Consider the following 23,523-nt stretch of genomic DNA (forward strand, 5'->3'; position numbering starts at 1 on the left):
GTACACTTCTGGACATCCACCAACATTTGTGGCTACCATCACAAATTCTTCCCCTCTCCCATTACTTATTATATCCAAGGCAAGAGGTTAGGGAAAGCAAAGACACACTGTCTCTCTCTTTTTTTTTTTCACCTGAAAAGACACGCAAGTTAGAGGAATGGTACAATATTATTGATAGTAGCCATGATAGTAGCCATGAATAGAAAATGCTGCCTGGGACGGTGACTGCCATCAATGTCTCTGGCAGTCAGGGACATGCACTGTATGTCTCGGTGCTGCACTAACAAGAAACAAAAGACAAAACGTGTGTCCTCGAATGTATGTATGTATATATGTATGCGTGTGTGTCTGTTTGTGCGTGCAATACTGAGCAGCTGGCAAGGAACAATCTGTGGCATTCCAGCTGTTAATACATTTTTTTTTTAACTCACGTAATAAAGATAAATAAAACTAAAGCAAATATTACAGAAAATGTATGCATTCTGAAGGTCATAATCCATTTGATCTTTGAGTTACAATGTCTCCAGAAGTCTTCCATGGCATTGTTTTCCATAATACAGGCTTCAATGTTTATTTTCCATCTCTCACTGCCTTAGAAAATGTAATAGTAAAGCAGATGTCAGAAAAGAATACACTAATTGCAATTGTAATTGTCAAAGTCTCCAAACTATAAAAATAGTATAATTGGATTATTTTTCAATGTCGTTATGTGGTATAGAATTTCTGATAAAAAAACAACAAACAAACCTTAATTGTGTATTGTGATGACGTCCGTGGGGCCAATAGAGGGCTGGATTTGATAAATATTAATACCTTTATTGCAGGTTACTAAGGAGCATTTTTCAAACTAAGTTTTATGGTAACGTTGTTGTTCTTTTACAAAAAAATATAATGAAATATAATACCTGTCGTCAGGTTTTATCACATTTTTTAGCATACCTTAGCAAATGAAATCCAAATGGCAAAATTTAGGCTAACAGAGCTGATTGGGGACATTTCTCCAACCCAGCTACACTCGCAGTTTGGCAATTTTTAGCCTCGCTTTTCCAATTCTAATTTAGATCACTAAAATTCAGAGTTTAATGAGTAACCCTGCAAGAATCTCACCTGTTTTCCCTGTACACAATACATTCTTTCTTGCAGTCACTAGCTCTCTGTTTTCCCATTCTGGGTATAATGCTGCCTCTAGAGGACAGCGGTTGGAACTGCAACTCCTGGAGAGAGTGAGGGTGGAGGGCTGAGTTCAGAGGGAGAGAGGGAGGGGGAGAGGAGGAGGAGGAGCAGCAGGAGAAAGGTTATGTGTGGTTAGCTTTTATCCCAAGGGTAGCATGAAACTTTCACATTCCATGCATAGCAGAGCTATAGAGGCAGTTGGGAAGAGTGACTGCTGGAGGTTCAGTCTGCTCTGAGCTCTCATTCTGTTAGCAACTAGCTCCATACTGCAAGGATATAACACAGGCTGGCCCTATAAGCTGCTCCGCACATCTGCTATGGTTTGGTGAGTGTCCTCGCTACAGTATCTGGTGGGCCTGTGCTGCTCGCACTGCTGTAAATTAATATTTAAACACTGTTTACGGCTTGTTATTATTATCTGCATTTATATAGCGCCAACTTATTCCGCAGCGCTGCACAATATTATAAACAGGGGAAATTTAACAATAAATGAGACAATTACAAAGTGTTACTGCAACAATAGTGTGATGAGGACTCTGCTCGAACGTGCTTACAAGCTACATTGTAATATGTGACTGTGGGTTTATGTGTAAAGATAAATACGTGCGCTTGTGGCTGTCTTCTGCTGGTCTGCACTGATAATAGAGGGATATTTTATTAGTAGAAAAGTCAATATTTTATACTGCCTATTTGTTAATAGTGGCTATGTAAAGTGCTTATTTCAGCAGTTATAACACGGTTAGTAGTTTGTTTATTAATGTGTTTGTAGTGAAGTTGTGTTTTGAGAGATTTTTTTTTTTTTAAATATAAATATCTTATCTTGCATACATTTTGCTGCTGTGCTAGTTTGTCCATATGTTACATTTCCTGATTACTGTATGTGGATGCGTGGGCTTTTTTCAGTACTTCTCCCTATAGATTGGAGCATAACATTGTTTGGATAATAACGAGATTAGCACAACATTTAAACAGGAAATGTTTATTTCAAGTGAAATTCACAAGCCTCACATTTGATAAACATCAGGAAATTCATGTTTGGCTCTATTCAAATATGACTGCTTAATTATTTAGGGAAGTGGGCAATTGTAATTTTGTCTAAATAACTGAAAAAGAGCGGTCTTTACGTGTTTGTGTATATATATATATATTTTTATATATATATATATATATCTCTATTATAACTTTAAAAAATATATATATATTTTTTATTAGTGGCATTTATAAAGCGCCAACAAATTGCGCAGTGCTGTACAATTGGGGAAAAAGACAAAGCCCAATAAGAACAGACAGATACAAAAGATAGAGGGCCTATAACATGCGTGTTATAATTGAGAACGGCAACATTAAATACAGTTTACATGGTATAATTTATTATTAGCATTTATATGACGCCAACATATTCCGAAGCACTTTACAATTATAGAATGGGTATATTTGACAAGTAATTGACATACAAAAATGACCAGAGACACGATTAGGAGAAGGTCCTGTGCAAATGGCTAAACAAACTATGGAGAATATGAAAGACAGGCTAACCTCGGATATTGGCTAAATATGACTTTGTGAAAATAAAGTTTAAAAGAGTAAGATTGTGCCCTTGGGAAGATTATTATTTCGTTTTTTTTAGTATCTACATTGTTTACAGTGTCAGTAAAGGGTTAACCAGAGTGCATTCTTTAAGGACAAGATAAGTGGGGCCTGCAGGTGTTTGGTCACTCACCATTGGTCACCTTAGCAATGGCTTAGGAATTTGTAAGGTTTGTTTTTTTATCAAAAACATTTTTGTTCTTGTTTTGAAAACGGGCCTTTGTACGGTTGTGGCAGGGCCGCAATTCTTAAAGAATGTCCATTGCAACACAATAGGGCCCGGTGATGTCATTTCTCAGCTATGTATAAGGTGGTGGCGTCTCGTACACTGTGGTAAAGGTTCCGTTTATGGGAGCAGGTTTTATTTTTTATTTTTTTTACAGTTAAACACATTTTCTACAGATGTTATAGCGTAATCGGCTGTAAAAACGTTGGGATTATGAGAGATTTTTCCAGATGGAGAGGGATCCCAGCATTTCTACCAGCTTTGTTTAATGAAAAGAGCGTTGTAGAAGATGTTCTGCTGTAAATGTCTGGAATGAGGGGTGTGTGTGTGTTTGTGTGTATGAATGCATATATGTTTTCTTTTATCTGAAGTAGACTTATAAATACAGTGTGTTAACAGAGGCCTGCAATATAATATGTCATGCACTGTCTTTGACTGTTCACCTTAAACAAGGAAATGTGGAATTTTAGGGGCGGGCTGCAAAACAGAGGCAGCAGGGGGGCATACCACAGATACACAGGACTTTAGCTGAATAAGAAAGGCAGGGTGGAATTCCATCTCTGTGCCCCCCCTCCCTCCTTCCCTCTCTTTATTAGAGGCCAGACCTGGGCTTTAGTTTTATCTGAATAGATTATGGCGAGAAGCAAGCCAGCGATTGCTGTGAATTATTAAGTGATATATAAACACGAAAAACGTTTGGGTTTTAATAGAACTAAAAAAAAAAAAAAAAAGTTTTTGAAAAAAGAAATTCTGATGTGTTTGAAATAAGCCACAGTAATTTGCCACCAAGGTCAGTCCTATTGGAATGTAGGTCAGAATATTAACAGATAATTAGAATCCCAGTAAGCTTAGCATTCCAGCCTCCAGCAATGTTCTAGGAAGTCTCTGATGTTATCTATTGACATGTACATTACAACAAATGTACCTTTTTTATGTGCTCTGCACTACAGTGTGTGCACGTGTGAGATTTTACATTTTCTTGGGTAAGATCTGGTCAAAAACAGATTGATTAACTATTCCTTGTGAATTTAAGTGCCTTTTAAAGCGTTTTTATTTTTTTATTTTTATTAAGAGTTAATAGTAAGTACAAAGGATATCAGAGCAGAAGCACAGAACATGCTAATTTTATTTCAGAATAAAAAGTGTTGAATGCTAAACAAAAGATGTATCCCTGTACTTTAAGGAAGTGTTTTGTTTGGTTTTTATGAAGATGTTGGTTCTATTTTGTATGCAAAATGTTTGTACGCAAGATGTTGGCATGCAAGGTGTTTCCATTCTGATTTTTAAAGGACTTTTTTCTTCTCACCCGCAGGCTTTGGCAACAGATCTGTGGGTCAGTGTAAATTTTGGGGAGAGGATTATCCAGAATTATTTTGAGGAAACTCTTTAAATCTTTTTTTGGGGGATTAATTTTTTTGGCTTTGTAAGTAAGAATGAGGACGGCAGAGGACTCGTCTGGAACAGTTCTGCATCGCCTGATTCAGGAGCAGTTGAGGTATGGCAACCTCAGTGAGAACCGCACATTATTAGCTATTCAGCAACAGGCATTGAGAGGTGGAGGTGGCAATGGTAGCCCCAGGTCTTCCCTTGAAAGCCTTGAGCAAGAGGAGGTACAGATGGCACCTTCAGCAAGACAGGAACCACAAGGTCAAGAGCATCACTCTGACCATTTCTATTTGGAGAACCCCATGTACAAAGTGCAAGAATTTCAGCATAAGGGTGAGGAGCTCCCAACTTATGAAGAAGCTAAGGCTGCCCTCTCCCAGTACTATGCAGCACAGAACAGTCAACAGGTAGAACATGGTTCTCATCATCGACAGGACCAATCCCTTAAAGAACTTAAGCATGGCCATGTCAGGTCTCTGAGTGAACGTCTACTGCAGATGTCTCTGGAACGCAATGGTGCCAAGCCACAAAACCTCATGAGCTCTTCTCATAGCTTTCCCCAGCTCTCTAGACAATATCAGCTATCAGTGGCTCATGGACATCAGGAGGGGGTGCACTACAATTCAGCTCCTCCAGAATACCCAAGTTATGGACACCAGGATCATAATGTCAGTGGATATGTTCAAGATCAGAGGCACTATGGTGGGGATCTTCCGCTTTACCATCAGTCTGAAGTCAGGTGAGTTAAAATACATCTGATCCAAACTCATGTAAATATGGCCTTGTGCAAGGGTAGGGAACCTTCGGCACTCTAGATGTTGTGGGCTTCATCTCCTTTGCCAGCATTATGGCTGTAAGAGTATTATAGAAGATGTAGTCAAAAACATCTGGAGTGCGGAAGTTTGCCTGGACTAGTGTATACTGCTGCAGTAGTATGACCCATGTGTTATAAACTGGATTTTGCTTATTGTTTAATGATGATTCTATGATGTTTTATGTCACAAAGATAAAATTCCTCATTGTTATGTGTAACATAATAGCAGTCTATTTCCTTTCATTAGTTCCTTTTTTGGGTTCCGTAGAGAGCTATAACCTTTTGTTTAATCTGCCATGTTCAAAAGGAAATGTAACACAAAACTAAGTATACATTTTATGTATATATTTCTGTTACTTCTTACTCAAGTTGACCATTTAAACACTACACTATAACACCGATGAAAACCATTCAAAATTAGAGAGTCAGCTTTGCTACACTCTAAACTCTAAATCATCACGCAGAGTTGCTGACGTCGGTTCAGCCAATGTATAGTCCAGATAGAGTAGCTGCTTATGCACGTAGTAAAGACCTACATTTTATCAATAGCTTCTAAAAAAGGGGATGTAAAAAAAAAACTACAAAAAAAAACTATTAGTGTCTCTGGAATTTAGAGTTTCTCTGACAGTAAACACTGAGTTAGTGGAGTCTCCACCATTCTTTATTGTTCAGACAGGAAAAGATAAATGGAGACAGGAAGTAGGTCTCTTTGCAACAAGAGTAGATAATGGTCAAGGAATATGTTCAGTCTCACAATAAAAGAATTTGCTCACTTGTTAAATCTTGTGAGCCTTTTGGCAGCAAATACGTTTGGGATAACCAACGGAAATACCAGTTCTATTGTGATGGCCATTTTGAATACCTAAAATTCCAACAAATGGCGTGAAAGGAAGATGCATTATTCTGACTTTAGACTGTAAACTTAAATTTGTATTACCCTTCCTTCCAGGCATTGGTATGTGGACTGACAATACTGTAATTGCTTCTTTATAAAACTAATTATAAATCGTAGTAGTGATACTGTCTACCTGAACTATCTGGGCATCTACATCCTGCCATACACTATGCACACTGCAATGTTTTGATAAAATTATTATTTTTTTCAGTCTCAAACACATCATTGTAATTTATCTCTGGGTATGTCATAATTTGCATATGTCTATCCACGTTGCCACAGAACAATGTATTTCTCATGGTTACGAACAACAAGCTGGTTTATATCTCACACCATCTGTCAATTTATCTCCCACAGGGCTGTGCAGGACCAGAACCTTAATTATGGACCTATGGCATCTTTTAATATAACGGGATCACATATGGCTCGGATGGATGCTCTTTTGAGAGAAAATGAAAAGTTACGAATGGAGCTGGAAAGTTACAGTGAAAAAGCTGTTAGGATACAAAAGGTAAATTTTAATCTCTGCAGTCAACCTCAACTTAATGTTGCCAAAGGTGCAATGAATGTACAATTTACAGCATGATTGACAAAACACAACTACAAAGCTTCTCTGCTCTACAAGATCTGTCTTCTACTATTTATTGTTGTAGATAGCGGAATAAGATACAAAGGTTCTGTGTGGATAATGTGATTGAGGCTTAAAAATTGTAAAATCCATTCTTCAGAAACCAAACTATTAAGAGGTATCAATATCCACAATTTAACTATGAATTATCCATCAACAGTTGCTTGTCTTAGAACGTTCCCAAGTTAGTGCCTAAACATTGGAAAACTCATTACCATGCTTCCAAGAAACCTTTCCACAGACAAGTCATTGTGGCAGGAAACCCATCTGGCCGTGAAAGGGGGGGCACTACGGTTGCCCACCCCTCTCAGTTTTGTTTTGTCATCCAAGTCCCTTTCACTTTTTTCCAATTCATACCCACCCCCAACACACTTTCTGTATCGTCTCCCCATTAACAGCTGCAAAAGATCGGGAACAATGGGACAGCCATGAGCCATTTGTTAGAGGCACACTTAGAACTGAGGTCTGCTGACAGTTGCTTAAATTTTGTGTTCTGCTTGAGCTGACCTGATATGGCATAAATGAGCCATTGTGTGTGGATGAAAAGGTGCTTGTGTTAGGAAGGCCTCAGCTGTAAGAAGAAGGGAGGGGGATCCAACCCCATGGCAAATGTGTAATCCAGACAGGCAGGTGGCATAACATCTACAGAAATAATCCGTATTTTGTATAATTTTTTTTTTTTAATGCTGTATTGTTGACATTTTCTGTGAATATTGTCTGTTTAGTTTTAAGCAAATTAACTGGACTTTAAAAATTCTCTTCTTAAAATCGTTCAGCTTGTAAATATTTTAATGGATATATTGACTGATAAATACATTCTATTTATTTTTAAATATAGTTTTGTACTAGGAGCACTAGTTTTGCTTGGCAACCTCTATGGTATCAGTAAAAGCTTTTTTTTTTTTATACTGTGTAAAAAACAATTTTGTGGCGAATCTATGAGAATGGACACAATACGAAGAGTTGTACACTTATTGATTCTCACTGTCTCTCCTCTATAGCTGGAAACAGAAATTCAACGCATCTCTGAAGCCTATGAAAGCCTTATGAAGGCATCTTCTAAGCGAGAGACCCTTGAGAGTGCTATGAGGACCAAGATGGAGGGGGAGATGAGGCGCATGCAGGATTTCAATCGTGATCTTAGAGGTATGCTCCAAGAAGACATTTTTCACATAGGTCACACACTAGAACCCTGTCAATCACAGTTAGCATTATACAGTGATTATTAGGCTTTGCTGAATAGGCAAAGCGGGAAGGCGCTGATATAGAAAAAAAACACAGACATTAGTATCACAAGCAAAGACAAGGAACAATTTATTACAAAAAAACATCAGTCTCCAAATTGTTTTCCTGAAGTATGTTAGAACAAAATAAGGCATTATAAGACTACCTTTAGATTGGCTTTCTTCTAAAGACTTAATATCCTTCATCCTGATCCTTCATCGTACATTAAATATTTTTGGACAAGAGTGTGTAGCTGCAGGTCACGCGCTCTCGAATTATAATCTGATTTTACATGGCAGGTTAGAATACATTTGGAAGGACTTTTATTTTCTTGGCATCTGACCTCTGAAGGATTGTAAAAATCTACGTGATCTCAACACAACTCATTCTTCTGGATTCTCATCGGCTTTAATTTTGTATTTCTTAATGTAGAACGCTTGGAGTCTGCTAACAAACAGCTAGCTCTTAAACGTGTGGAGCAAAGAGATGACACCCAAGGAGCAGTTTCAAAGCTGATTGCTCAATGTAAGTACCATGATGTCTTCAATATAGACTTGAACTTGTTGCTGTCTATTAAGAGTGGGGTTGATCAAATAGCTATATTATCCTTATTTATCTATAAAAAGCTGTATGGGAAATCTCATATGTCCATATGTCCATGCTGTACAAACACATGCTTATTACAAAAGGAAACCTTTTGTGACATTCGAAAATATTTAAACAGTCCACGGCATACTTTTTATGTCTTGGTGGTATTTTAAATAACATTTTGTTTTTTGGGTTTTTTTTTCTCGGTACTTTGGTGTGAGCGAGCCATTTTGTTTAGACTGCTTTCTGCAGCTTGTTTTGAAGACATGCATTTTCATATATGTAAGGTCCAAACGCTGTGTTTATTCTTAAAAAATATTTGGTTAACAGACCTGGCTGGATACGTGTGATTTACAGACACACCTTTTAAGGATACAGAGGAAGGAGTGCCATAACTCTTTTTTTACTGCATCCTGTGGAAAATCTCAATATCCTGTAGCAAACAAACAGGGCTCAATGTGACCTGAATTCTTCGCATTCCAATAGCTGCCCCCTAACCTACAAACACTTAAAATTACCCAAGCATACTGCATACAATGGGTTAACAGGATGGGACTCACACATATGTGTAAACACAACACAGTGTTTGTGATGTCCTCCTGTTCAAAATAGCACAATTATCTAAAGGTAAAAATGCCATTGTCATTGGTTTGTAAACCATTGCTACTTTGTATTTATTTGTATAAATTGCCAGGTCAATTAATTTTTAAAACTTTATATTATAGTAGTTTTTTTTAAAAATCATACTACATTGTGGGTAATTGTGACATGAAGGTCACATGATAACTTGAGATCAGTGCTATGGAATCTGTTGGGGCTTTATAAATAATAATAACTGAAATAAATGATAAGCTGTGCTCTCTTTTTGCATTGTATTGAGCCAGCCAATTATATCACAAAAAAGGGAAAATTCTTTCTTGACTCCATAATGTCAATCAAAGTTCTCCTCTGATCAACAGCCTTTTTAGATGCATATTAATGATATCCTTGGATATTCTGCAAAAAAGCATTCAAGCCTTTTTTTTTTTTAAATTATCCATAGAATTCGATCTTCATGTTTAGGAGGCTGCAAAGGCCATGATTGAGAACTGGTCTATCCAGGATATACATCCTGGAGCTGTCATCTCTGTGCTCTCAGACTGTTCCAAGCCTGGGAACTCATTTGTTTGCTTAACCTTTTCATGGAACGTTGAATTCATAGTCAAGTTTACCTTACACTTTTGAATATTCCTGTTGATGTTTTTAAAGGAATTATGAAGAAAACTTTGTCGAAAGCTGATCTCTCTCTTTAATGTATAGACAGTTCCATACTTGGTTCCTGTGTAATATATGGTCCTTTGCTAAATATGGGATCTGCATCTTCTTACAGACGTTTTTCGTACTACTATAGAAATGATATATTGCATAGATACACTACATTCTAATTTCAATACACAGGAACATTAGCCAGTGATAACTCCTCTAGAATCCTGATTTCGATTCAAGAACTTTTAGATAAAATATTTTCCTTCTACAAAACCTGTATGAGACATCTGTGTCCAAGACTAGCATACTTATGATGTAGTACACAAACTTTTAAGTAATCGTTTCAGGGTTTCCTTATGCATGGCTCAGATTCTACCAATAGAACATTCTAAGAATTCATTTTTATACTTATGCACATGCCCTTATCTAAACAATATCATTCTTTTTCCTTCTTGAACAGGTCGTGATCAGCAGCAAGAAAGAGAGAAGCTAGAGAAGGAGATCAGTTTGCTACGCGGTGCCAATGAGGATCAGCGACGACGAGCTGAATTGTTGGAGCAAGCCCTTAGCAATGCACAGTCCAGAGCCGCACGTACTGAGGATGAGCTGCGCAAGAAGCGAGCATATGTAGAGAAAGTAGAGAGGTTGCAGCAAGCATTGAGCCAACTTCAGGCTGCCTGTGAGAAGAGGGAACAGCTTGAACTTCGCCTTCGAACCCGACTGGAACAGGAGTTGAAGACACTAAGAGCTCAGCAGGTAAAGGTCCTTTTAGAGCTGGTTGTTACAGCAGCAATGATGATTAAGTGATTAGGTCACGGGGTTTGTACTATAGTAATTCTTACTCCAATGTATCTCTCCCAACAGAGGCAACCAACAGCACAGAATGGAAACCTTTCCCCAGAACTCTCTGCCACAATCCTCTCTGAGCAGTTGCGAGAGAAAGAAGAGAAAATATTAGCCCTTGAGGCCGATATGACCAAGTGGGAGCAGAAGTATCTGGAAGAACGTACTATGCGGCAGTTTGCTATGGATGCCGCAGCCACAGCGGCTGCTCAACGAGACACTACCATTATCAATCATTCACCTCGCCACTCGCCCAACAGCAGTTTTAATGAGGACTTGTTGATGGCCAGCCATAGGCATCAGGAGATGGAGAATAGGTATGCTACATGCATTCTTAGTTGTGTTTGTATTGTATATCATATATTAGTCATGTTCCAAATATCCTGTGTCTTGGTTTGATCATCTGTAGTCAAATTAAGGAACAAAAGAAAAGGTTTCATTGTCAGATTGTTTTATTTTTATGAATGTTTATGAGCTTCCCACTTTAAGAAGTGTACGTGAAATTGAGTGGAGGTGTTGGAATTCTCTATTCTACATTGACATCCTAAAGCATATTTAGTTCAAACAACATTCCTCTTCGAGCTTGTAGACATGTTGGGACAGATAGGTGGCTTTGCTCATATCTGAGTGATACAGAAACAATATTCCCAAGAGATGGGAAAAAAATCTTGGCAGCTTTCCTTGTGTTTGTTCTTTACTTTGGACAATACAGTGAGAACACACAACTGATCTCCTTTGATGTTAGTGCTTATATTTAGAATTCCTAATCGCAGTATTTAATCAGTAGCTTATCTCGATATTGTTTTACATAATGCAATTTTAAAAACGGGTGTAATTCGAGAACTCTGTTTATGTTTATACAATGGATTACTCTATATTTGAGCGCATTTCAAGAAATTTTAAGAAAAACCTTATTGTTAGGAATACAAAGATGAATGAGATGAAGTGGTCTGAGTGCCTATAGTGTCCTTTTAATTGATCTTTTGAAGTAATAAAATGTATTTTTTTTTTCACTAGAATCAAGGCCCTCCATGCTCAGATACTGGAGAAAGATGCAGTTATAAAGGTTCTACAGCAACGAAAACCTTATCAAGGCGCTCTCCGACCTGCCAAATCTGTTCCTTCTATTTTCACTCCATCGGGGATCAGCCAAACCCCACCCTCAAATGAAAGAATAACAGCCAGCACCCCCATAGGAGCAACAGGTGAGTTCTCTAATTGTTACACTAGCTCTTAGAAGCTTGCTAGATTTGTCTTTTATTTCTGTTTTATTCAACAGACAGAGGCAGACTGATACATTCGTTAGAGAAGGGAGTTGACAAGCTAATGTCAATATTAGGAATGTCTCACACTGTCTGGTTTATCATTACAGATAAATTCAGAATACTGTAACATTAAAAGACCTTGCTATAGTGGAATGTAATTGGCATAGACAGTCTGTTCTACATCATAAGATGACCTAGAAAATATAAGATTTCCAGAACAGAAAATTGTATGGGGGCTAAATGTTACAGAAAAGATTCCCATGGTATGCCCTTTTCACAGAAAGGGTTATGATTCCACTATAATTGGCTACCAATATACTGATTTTTGGTTTCAGCACAATCCATTCTAATACAAGATCTCTGACTTTTTTTGTAGCCAACAAACCAAGCGAGCTGTCATCATTCGGCGTGCCTGTCTTACGTATTCACTCCAAGCATGGGAGCAAAGATGGTTGTACCCAAACAGAATGTGGCACACAGCAAAGCGTTATGACTGAATTGATAATGGAACGAAATGCAGGCTCCTCAGTAGGTAAGGAACCATGACAATGTGATGGAGATAGTAGTATGGCGATTCAGGGCAGATTGTAACAAGACAATGTGCAAAACATGCAAGAAGACATGATTTTTCTACATCTCTGCTTGGGTTTAACTGTGTGCTCTCATCCAGGACAAAACCTTAAATCACATATACAGACACATATATAGATACAGTGTAGCTCATTCAGTAGGATTATTTATGTAAAAAACCTTTTCTAGTTTATGGATGCATGTGTTTGTATGTTTGTGTGTGTGTGCATGTATGCATGTGTATGTGTAAGAGGATGGTTTCACAACAGCAGAAGCTGCTCTCTCTCACCTCCCCTCCCCCAGGCTGAGCCCGTGCCGAGCCCTGCATAGCTAAGAGCTTTCTCCTCTCACAATCCCTGCCAAGGCTTGGCCTCCCTTGGTGATGACTAATCCTAATGAATGTCAGCTATGCAGCTGGAAACAGAATGCAGGTGTGAGGCCAAAAGACTTGAGAGAAGGGGGAAGTGAGCAATACTGAGGTTTAAAAGAAAAAAAAAATGGTCGGTACCCCTACCTAAACCATCCTAGACAGAACAACTGCTCTGATGACCAAGTGTTTATTTGTTTTCCATGATAAGAAATAAAAATTGGTTAACGGAGAGTAAACATTTTTTTGGGGTGAGGACCTTTTTAGATGTCCTTCAATTTCTGGGAATGTCCCAGTGATCTTCTACCAGTTGGTCAGATGTAACACTGCCTCCCACTTCTCGATCTGCCCCTGGCATACTCAGTCTGTGCTGGATGTAACCTCACCACTTGTTTTACTCTGGGAAGATGCAATGTATCTGCTGATCGTTCAAACCCACAGACATGCTTGGAATGTCCTCCTTTTAAATCTTCCTCCCCCTCACACGGCAAGGCAGGCAAAGAAAATAAGCCAGTATGACCAAGCTTTTAAAATATTCAGACATTAAAGTCCAGAGCAACACACAATTGTATCTCAATAACAAAAAAACTGTGCCTCTGTAGACTCCTAAAGCTTGAGGGCAGAACCATATGTCTGACGCAAGTGAGCCATAGAAATTCTTTTCACATCTTATTTAGGTAAGGCATTTGCCTTTTCTAAATGTGTTCTAAACATTTAAAATCTATTTGAAGCATTTGAAAAATCAACCAGTTAAAATGCTATGTATGTGTGTTTTGTGAGATATGATATGCATTGCCTTCTTTGTACATATTGACGTGGTTGGTCACATATTGTCTTCCTCAACATTTTTCAATTTAATAACCATTTGGAAGGTGAATCATTATTAATGGAATTGCCAATAGCTAGCACTTTGATGCAGTCATGCATAGCCAATGTGCTTTATGTCCTCTAGACTATTCAATGAATGCATATTAATGGCTGTGACAATTTTTTTTATATTATTCCGCTGGCAACTAAAATATTAAAAATGCCACATAGAAGTTTTGTGCATTTTATTAACATCTTCTCACATAATGTTAATATACTTGGCATCTGTCATCAAAATAAATTTTAAAAAAGCATGACTCATTTTAATTTGTTTAATCATACCTATGCTGACGAGTAAATTTAAAATTAGAAAAATAAGTCGAGGCACATATTATTATTCATATTTTTGACATTTATATAGCGCCATCATATTCCGCAGGGCTAAGAAAAGAAAAAGGGGGAAATTTAACAATAAATGAGACAAATACAAAATGTTACAGAACAACAGGTTTATATGAATATATCATTTGAAATTAAACGATGTGCATCTGTTGCTTTTGGGTGTATTCATCCGTTATGAAAATAATTGTCTAATTTTAAGCAGACCATTAATGCCCTCTTTTTTTTCTCATATTACAGAAATATCATCAAAAAATTCCAACGCTTCTGAAATGGTAGAGATTCTTATCTAGGTCTGTATTTAACTGGACTATCATGTCAATCTTGGAAGTGACGAAAACGAAAGAAAGTCTTATAATTTTGGAAAACCCAGAGGTCAATCTCTCGCAGCAGGTCAAGATAGTCCCCCCACCAAAGGATCAAGGACTTGCACAGTAACAATCACCCCAATAAGTCGCCGAGCTGGGAGGAGGTGATGGAAGCTACGAGCGTGAAGGGATGTTCTCCGCCAGCCTGGATTAATAAACGTAAACAATTATTTCACGTTGAAAGGCTCTTAAAAAGACTGAGGTCGAGCAGATTGGACAGCTGGTTTCGGAATGCAGCTCACCTTAATTCAGGCCTACCTTGAAAGAGATGGACATTCCGGGGTAGAAGAGTTCATTTTTGGTTTTGTAATGTCACAGGCCAACAACTCTTTGCTGCTAAAAAAAATAGAAAAGGAAAAAAAAGCCCTGCAATGAAAGTGTGTAGTGGTGAAGTGGTTAAAAGTTACCGGGACTCTTGTCCCAAGTATTTTTCATGTAAATATGTATGTGTTTATTTTTATAAATCTCTGTATTTATACAACTGAGAAATGTCTCTCTCTGAACTGATCACTTGCTGGTCAGAGGGATTCAATGTGCATCAAAGGTTTTTAGAATGCCTTTCTTAATAAGCTCTTAGATTCTGTGATGTTTTAGTAACAATATGGTATTTACTAATAGAGCTATATATATCTAAAAATTAGTGAGCCAAATATTATTACTCCAACACATCCAAACACTCTTAAGCGTTTTTCGTAAAAAATTTTTTTCAAAAAAGGATGTTTGGATAGAATATTCGATTTGGCCCCGTTGGAAGTAATCTGCAGTTCAATAGAACTGGAAAAAAAGTTTTACATCTCAGCAAATTTAGCCTATATTTTGCATCTTGGCTCACCCACATCTTGCTCTTTAGTGAATAAGTCCCCTTTTATATTTATTTTATATCCTAAAATATCGTACCCCTCTGTTCTTCTCGCTCTTACGTGACTGCCGTTGCCGGACAATGGCAGATCTTTTTGTTTCTCAGATCAATACATGTGTGTTGTTTACAAAATCTAAAAATCATTTAAATATTTTATAGAGCAATAACAAAAGAAGAAATAAAAAAAAAAAAAATTAAAAAATTATGGTCGCCCCTTTCCTAATCCATATCTCTGCCAAAGGGATGGGGGTCTCCAAAGCCTTCCCTTTGGCAGTGAAAGGATTATAAATATAATATATATATTTCGGTATTTTTATTTCTATCTCTGTGCTGTGAAAGTTCTATTCCAAAGACGTATGAATCAGAATTTTTTTTTTTTTTTTGAGTGTACTTAAGTTATCGAAAGTATTTAAAAATGTAAGCGTGCCTGTTGTTTATTAATATTATTCTGCAATATTATATGCTGCCTGGATGCCAACTGGTTCTGCTGTTGCAGACCAGAATGTTGTTATTTTAAATACAAAACTAAATAAATTTGCAAAGAAAAATACACTGGTGTGGCTATCGTAATTTGCAAATGTGGTTTCCCTTACTATTGGAAGGTTCCTATCTATTGGAAGGTTGAAACGTATTTGTTGTTCAAATTCATCTCCCCTTTTACGCCCCCGAACACATATATAGTTCTTTGTTTGTCTTATTTCTTTTGTAAGACTATTCTGAACGTGTACCTTATCCATTAAATGGAATTTCTCCATATTACCCTCTATCTTACAGTCATATTAACTTCTTTTGTTCACGTCTTTTTCAATATCCTTTAAATCCTGCTAGTACAATCATTGCTATTCATTGATGTCATAGCCTGTAGGCTGTACAGATTACACTTTCAATCCTTGTGCACATATATGTGTATATGGAAACTAGAAGGTCCCTCTAAGGTAAAAGTGTACACTATATAATTCAGCATTATAGCTGTGCTAACAAATCTTTTATTTATTTTTATAATTTTATTTATTTTTGCACAGTTCACTAACAATGTATACATCACCATTTTTTTTTATACAAAAGAAACGTGTTATCAGCATTATAACAAAAACAGACTGTGCAGATCAAAAAACTTGGAGGGTGAACTGTTTCATTATAGATAAGTATAACAAATTATCAGGGCTCTAAAGAGTGTCTCAAAGCTCTAATGGCATAGTTCATTATATTGACTGGTGAAGGAAAAGTGAGGCAACAAATAATGCTGTAATCCTCCTTGCAACCATCAGGTCTATTGTTCCATGAATTTAAAGATCTTAACGTGGGGGGTAGAACGAGCTTTGGACACATCTATCACATGTAAGCTTCAGGTCATAGCAGCCACGTATGGGTCCAGAGTAGCTGTCCATGGAACGAACAGGGTTATAGTAGATGGATGCCAGCAATGGGGAGAAGCCTCTGAGACCACATTACAGAGTGGTCAAAAGCGATTCTTGGGGTAGGCTCAAACTCACTAAAATGAAATTCGCTACATGGATATCCTGGACTGGTAGTTGCGCTCCTCCATGGAACACCAGGAGGATGCGGGAAAGACTCCATCTGTAGCTGATAGCTTGCGTTCTCCGGAGGCCAATGAAGGGGCGAAGAGATGTTCTCTAGGCTCGTGTACCTTTTGAAAGGTCAGCAAAGAAGGTAAGTTGCAAAGATCAAAGAGAAGAGGAGATTTCCCCCTGACTGCAGACAGAATTGGACCACCAGATCTCTTGTAGCTAAGGATGATGCTTTGGCTGTTTTAGGGAGCCAGCTTTTTTAACATGTCGAAACAATAATAAGGCAGTAGATAGGCGTCTCAGAAAGTGCAGTAATTTTGCAGTCTCAACCTCCTCCCTGTTGCCCTTGGTCTTGAAATATTTCCTGCAGTGCCCACCTTCATGGGCGCTAAAGCAGCATTCATGCATGCTTAGAGTATATCGCACCTCCAGAGCCAATTGCTCAAGAGATGTGTCTTGGAGCATAACTATTTGTGAGGCCTGTGAAACCCGTCCAGACAATGCCAATATTTTTTTCTGCAAATCAGCTAGCAGGGTCTTTAAGGCAGCTGTTAATACAGGAGAGAAATCTGCCAGCTGCAGGAAACTAATCGGTTTTGATAGGGCAGGAGGCAGCACATCTCCTCTGAGGAGTCTGAGCAGCCCCACATGAAGAAGGCTGTTGTAGACCTGATGGTACAATGTACCTGGTGAAATATGTCTCCAATATCAACACTCCAGTCTCCGAGCAGGATTTCTTTGTCATACCTCAGATAGAGCAGGATAAACGCTGAAAGATCACAATTTGGATTGGAGCTCATAAAACGCACGCCCTTCTGCTGCACAGGCTAGACTCCTCCACTAACAAATAATTTTTGCACGTGGATGTAACAGCTTTCATAAGCGTTGGTTTTAATATGGGAACCAGTGTTTCAAAAGGTAAAATCCCCAGATGAGAAGAATGTCTCTTAGAGGCCCTCCAGTCTCCGAAAGCTTACAAAGAAAATTTACAATTGCAATCAGGATGCAATGTAGCCAAATGGTTTCTGCCTTCCCAATGCCTCTCAGGAAGAAATTGTCATAGCAAGGCTAAGTCAGAAGTCTGTGTCAATGCATGAACACTTTATTATCTGCTTGGAATGGTTTTCTGTCCTGTTAAGAGACGTCACATGTCAATGTCCCGTGATTTTATTATTCTTTTTTTTTTTTTTTTGTAAATCTTTCTTTTATTAAGGCATATATGAGGGATACAAAATAAAGAAAGGGAAATGCATAGGTAGTACATATCTTTGGCGTGAATACATTGAAACATTGTTAGTTACATTTCTAGGAAGGTAATATATATAGGTTTTTATATTTTGTGAGTCGTTTAGTGGAGACGAGTTTTAAGCAAGCTAGAAAAAGATGCAATACAGCGAGTAAAAGCTTTCCATTAGAGATTATTATCATGTGGGGCATCGTTAGGTTAAGTAATTAAGACTGAGCCAAGATAGCAGCGCGTTAAACTGATTCAGCAGTATTAAGACATTTATATTGTTTAGTTATGCTAACAGATGACAGGTAGGTCAATACAGTGTACAGTACACAACTTAGTGTCTCGTGTAGCTAAGTCATGGTATGTCATTCAACGACAGCCTATGTCAGCCAGACCGGGATTAAAGGCATATATAGGTATCAGCAGCCAATTAACAAGCTGGTTCGCCAGCAAGGGTGCAGCTCGAGTGGCCTATGGTTATGTTAACACATGGTGGTATTTAGCACTAGGATGCATGTGGGCTATGGGCCTAACAAAAAACACAAGTACAGTTGCGCTACTGAAAACAGTAAGCAACATTAAGATACCGCTGGTCAGGACTGGCTAAGGGGTATTCATGAGTGATTGGACACATTGAGGAGACATATGTTAAGTCGCTGAAGTATAAGACAGTGTGCATGGTAACTACTTAGATTAAAAATGTCCCGTCTGTTACTACATGTTGTCCAGTGGAATATGCCTGCCGTGCTCCGGTGTGTACAGGCTCTGCCCGCTGAACCTTGGATCGAGTGTGGCCAGGCAGTCAGGCAGTCCAAAGCAGCCCACAGACATGTACCTGTAGGCGATATCAGGGTTGTGTGGCCCAAGACCTGGGTAAGCTTTTGGGAAGTCCGTTGGTAGTGGTCGGTGTGTCCGGTCATATTCTCATTGCTCGTCCACATCCCCCACCGGGTGTGCCGTAGTGCCTCAGTTGCTTGGTCTTAGGATTTCCCGGCGTTGTGGCAGTACCAACACCATGGGTCACCAGCCTTCGGCCTGAGGCCTTCGCAGGCGCTCGTGCCCTTGCGCCATTGATCCCATCAACAGGATCGTGGGCCCCGGGTTCCGCCGGATTGCGGTCTGTCCCCAGGGAGTATGGCAGGCTGTAGAGGGGTTCCTCTTGGTGAGCGCCCAGCCCAGAAGAAGGGTGTGCGGTCCCACGGGTAGCTCCGTCCACGGGAGTAGAGTGATGTGCAGGGTCTTGTTTTTGGTATGTTACCGGATTTAGGTGCTGCTGTACGGTATGGGTCACCATATGTTTGCAGCCTTGTGTTCCATGCCAGGTCCTGTCTGCAGTCTGCCTCGGGGTCTGCGGGTCTGTCCCCGTACACGTGGCCGCCGCCATCTTGACTGCGGGTCTCAGGCCTTCTTGGTGGTCGAGTAGTGCCTCCGAGTGTAGTCGTGGGGCATGGACCGGGATCACCCCCCCGGCCCGATGGGGGGGGAACAGGACCGGGCCAGCCGATGTGCCATGTGCATGTTCGGCTCCATCGGGCAGGATAGTGAGGCAGCGGCCGTCCACCTCACTCACCGCCAGGTCGGGTACTGCAGGGATCCCGCCTCCGGGGGACTGGAACTCCAGGAGCGAGCCTCTCCCCGGCTCCGGTAGCCCGCATACGTTGCGGGTCAGGGTTGTTGGTCGCTGGGTGCCTTGTAAATCGCGGGTTATAGCGTAGATGGGGCTTATTTGTGCAGGAGCTGTTCTTCCCTGCGACCGCTCGGCGGCCCGGCCCCGCCCCTCGATTTTATTATTCTGATTATAGCTTTACTGGCAGCACTTCCAAAGGTGGACCTCTCCACTGTGGCCAAAACTAAAGTTATAACAAACTAAATACAGAACAAACTACACATAATGCTTGAAATACACAGTGTATAAAAAAGGTATACAGAAATGTACATAAATAAACACTTATTGGGTTGCGCATGCATATCAGCCAGTATAGATCCCTTGTTGCTTTGGTCATAACATTCTTAAACATAATATTCTGCACATTTTGGGGAAATATATGCCACTTGCAATAACCTTTCTGTTCATTTATTTTTATGTACCATACAATTTCTTTTTTATATGCCCCTTCTCTTCTCATGTAAATTAATTCATCCAGCAATTTTTATATTCAGGACAGCACTTCTGTCTATGTAAACGTATGAACCATGCGCTTTGGTCTTGTGCGTCATATTCTGTCCACATATATGGATGACTTATGTAATTTAAACTTGCATGATTTGGTAAGGGTAAGTAAAACTTTATTAGATTGTTCTTTCTCTCTAGGGTGGAGAAGTCCACACACCCACCAAAGACTATACTTGTGCCACCACTATTATTTTCTGAATATGGTGCTGGGATAATTAAAAACAAAACTTGTTAATTAAAAACAAAACTAAAGCATATTCCTTTAAGTCCTGATCACAATCCAGCATTTGTATGCAAACAAAACCAGTTTATGAAGATCGTTAAGAATTGCATGTATGTTTGTAGACAACACAGCAAGAACCAACTTTGACCTGTTAGTATTATTTTTTATTTATAAAATATTTTACCAGGAAAGATACAGTGAGATTTCTCTCGTTTTCAAGTATGTCTTGGGTCCACAAATCATTGCATTGTTACATTAGGGTACAATAAAATACAAAAACACTATTAATACACAATATATACAAAATTTAACATAGAACAGGTAGGAAATATATAATCAACCATGACAGGTGCATTCTGTTTTGAGGTATGTAGAGAGGGACTGTATGTAAAGCACTACTGTAGTATTATGACTACTCTTAAACGAACACTCCACTGTAGTAGTTATGGTTCCAGGAATGCTCTGGTAAACCTGTTTTAGAAGCAGGTGCTTCTTTTATCATTCTTTAGCCAAGTCCTTATTGCTCTCAACAAATTATCTAAGTCCAGTACAATTGGGTTGCCTATCTCAGATAGTAAAAGTTGGGAATTGCTCCTAGTTGCCGCAAGGAAAGAAGTCAAACCATTCTTAAATGGTTGTGTGCTGTGGTCCTTTACCAGTGCAACCATATCTCATATCGTCCGGCAGTGCTGGGAACAAGTGAGAGACGGTAATTAGGGATTATTCTAGCTTTAGTGACTGAATAATCTAAATTTTATTAACGGCAGGAGGCGAATATTTGCTTTATCTTTCTTTACTGAACCTACCAGCAGCAAAGGAACAGTTAACAGTAATGTAAAAAGTTCAACCAATCAGATTGTATAACAGTATTATATGATGTCATCAAACTCCTCCCATATCCTCTTTCTTGCTGTGGCCGATGATATGTCTGTGTCAACCGTGTAAACTGTAACGATGAACTGTGGACGAAGTTGAAGTCCTGATGTAGTCAACCATGTAAATATTCAGCGTGATTGAAGAATCCATATGTACAAGTGTAGGTATTTTTCACTCTAAGGGAATAGAGAAAAAAGACATGAGAGTATAGGTTTTAATACTAGATGAATGCAATTTTACTGCATGCATGTTAAGAACAATAACTGTAAATACTTCTCGTAAAATAATGCTGAATATTTCAAACACTAGGTTCGAAGTGTTGTGGCGTGAACCTATGGCAGATGGTGTATGAATTGTGTGGAACAGATAGACTGGAAAATATATAGTAACTTACCTGGGCGGGTATAATAATAATGAGAATAAAGAAGGGGGGGGAAATATTCGTCTCCTGTCGTTAATAAAATTTAGATTATTCAGTCACTAAAGCTAGAATAATCCCTAATTTTATAGCAAGACAGGAGGCTTCATATTTGCTGTTTTAACGCTCTTAAATGATAGAGGATGCAGCGTGTGACATAGGTTTGAAGTAGAATGTACGAAAGGTAGACTCCCTAGACCAATCCGCAGATGACAGGATGTCTGATAGGGAACTACCCGCACGAAAGGCTGAGGATGCAGCTGCTCCTCTGACCGAGTGTGCTCCGAAGGAAGAGTCAACTCCTGCTTGGGTTAGTATCCATCTGATCCACCGTGCGACGGTGGGGGTCGACACAGGCTTGTGTGGTTTGACTGTCAGGGTACCTGAGGCCTCTACCTCTAAGGGAGGTAGAGATTTGGTGGTTTGCCCGTCCAGGCGAGCTGTTTCCTTCGTTCCTCGCGGTTCATCCAGTCACTTAAACACCGGCCGCGAGGAATCCACGTCCTTTTCTAGCAGGACGCTCAATACGTGACGTCATGACGCTATCACGAGCGACCTGTCACTCAAGTGTCCGATATCCAATCGGTACTTGTCAGAGGCGTGATTACCATCCAGAGCCAGGGTATTTAAGCTTACTTCTCTCTTCAGCTCATTGCCCTGTCGTGGTTCTAGCTTGTCTAGTCACTCAGTGCTCTGGTATTCTAGTTTACTCTATTTGGTTTTGACTCGGCTTGTTGTACTACCCTGCTTCTCTGTTCTCCCTTGACCCGGCTTGTCTCTCGCTTATCTGTCTTCCCGTTCCCTCGACCTCGGCTTGTCTCTGACTATTCTCTATTACTCTCGGTACGTTAGTCCGGCCATTCTAAGGCCCGGTATACGTACCTTTCCACTCTTTGTACTCTGCGTGTTGGATCCCTGTCCCGATCCTGACATTGACGTAGGATACGAGAAGGGGTCCTGTAGGGGGACGTAGAGAGGTTGTGGCATTTATATAATGCCTTACGCAGAGCGCCACGCAAAGTGATTGTCTATTCGGGAAATAGGGGTAAAAGACAGATGATGAATTAGTCTTAGTACGCCTGGTAATATGAAAGGTAATGCCTTCGGGTGAGAAGGTTATGGCGTGGAAATCGAAGGCTCGAATGTCTGAGACCCTACGGAAGGATACCAGACATAGGAGTAAGGCCAGTTTGGCAGAAAGTTGGCGGAATGTCAGATTCTCATTAGAGGGCCATGATTCTAAAAGGGAGAAAACCTGAGTGACATCCCAGAAATTAGAATATTTAGGACAGGGAGGTCTGGCGAGCCTGATTCCTCATAAAAGTCTACAGACTGAAGGGTGTTTTCCTATTGATGCATTATCAATAGGGTTGTGAGTCGCAGAGATGGCTGATCTAAAAACATTAATAGTTCTGTAAGACTTGCCCTGATCGAAAAGGGTAGATAGGAAATTCAGAATAATGGTCAGAGGTGCTGAAAAGGGATTGGTATCCCCTTCCAAACACCAGCCGGCCTAAGATCGCCATGCAGAGAGGTAAGCTCGTCTGGTACCTGGGGCCCATGAGTCCCATAGGAGAGCCTGAGCTGTCTCCGAAAGTCCCGAAACGTTCCAGGATCCCCTGAAACGGTCCAGGCCACAAGCTGTAGTCGGCCCTGAAGGGCGAGTGGGTGACATAGCCCTGTTGGGTCTTTGAGGTTTTCGGGAAGTCGAGGTAGAAGAATTGGGTAATTCGCAGGTAATTCTAGTAGGGTTGGGAACCAACTCTGAGCTCTCCATAGGGGAGTGACAATGACTATCGTTACTACTAGAGCTTTGACCCTGTAAA

At 39.6% G+C, this 23,523-nt stretch overlaps 1 protein-coding gene across 1 annotated transcript; it reads left to right on the forward strand.

The window, feature by feature from the left end:
* Positions 1 to 1,336: 1,336 nt before the first annotated feature.
* On the forward strand, positions 1,337 to 15,794 carry AMOTL2 (angiomotin like 2). The gene is made up of 10 exons (XM_063442251.1): positions 1,337 to 1,498; positions 4,299 to 5,111; positions 6,439 to 6,592; positions 7,711 to 7,855; positions 8,366 to 8,458; positions 10,227 to 10,522; positions 10,631 to 10,926; positions 11,627 to 11,814; positions 12,251 to 12,406; positions 14,258 to 15,794. The coding sequence occupies exons 2-10, from the start codon at positions 4,420 to 4,422 to the stop codon at positions 14,308 to 14,310; spliced, it is 2,073 nt and encodes a 690-aa protein (XP_063298321.1). The 5' UTR covers positions 1,337 to 1,498; positions 4,299 to 4,419; the 3' UTR covers positions 14,311 to 15,794.
* The last annotated feature ends 7,729 nt before the right edge of the window (positions 15,795 to 23,523 follow it).

This window comes from Pelobates fuscus, chromosome 2, assembly GCF_036172605.1.
Source record: "Pelobates fuscus isolate aPelFus1 chromosome 2, aPelFus1.pri, whole genome shotgun sequence".
Taxonomy (NCBI): domain Eukaryota; kingdom Metazoa; phylum Chordata; class Amphibia; order Anura; family Pelobatidae; genus Pelobates; species Pelobates fuscus.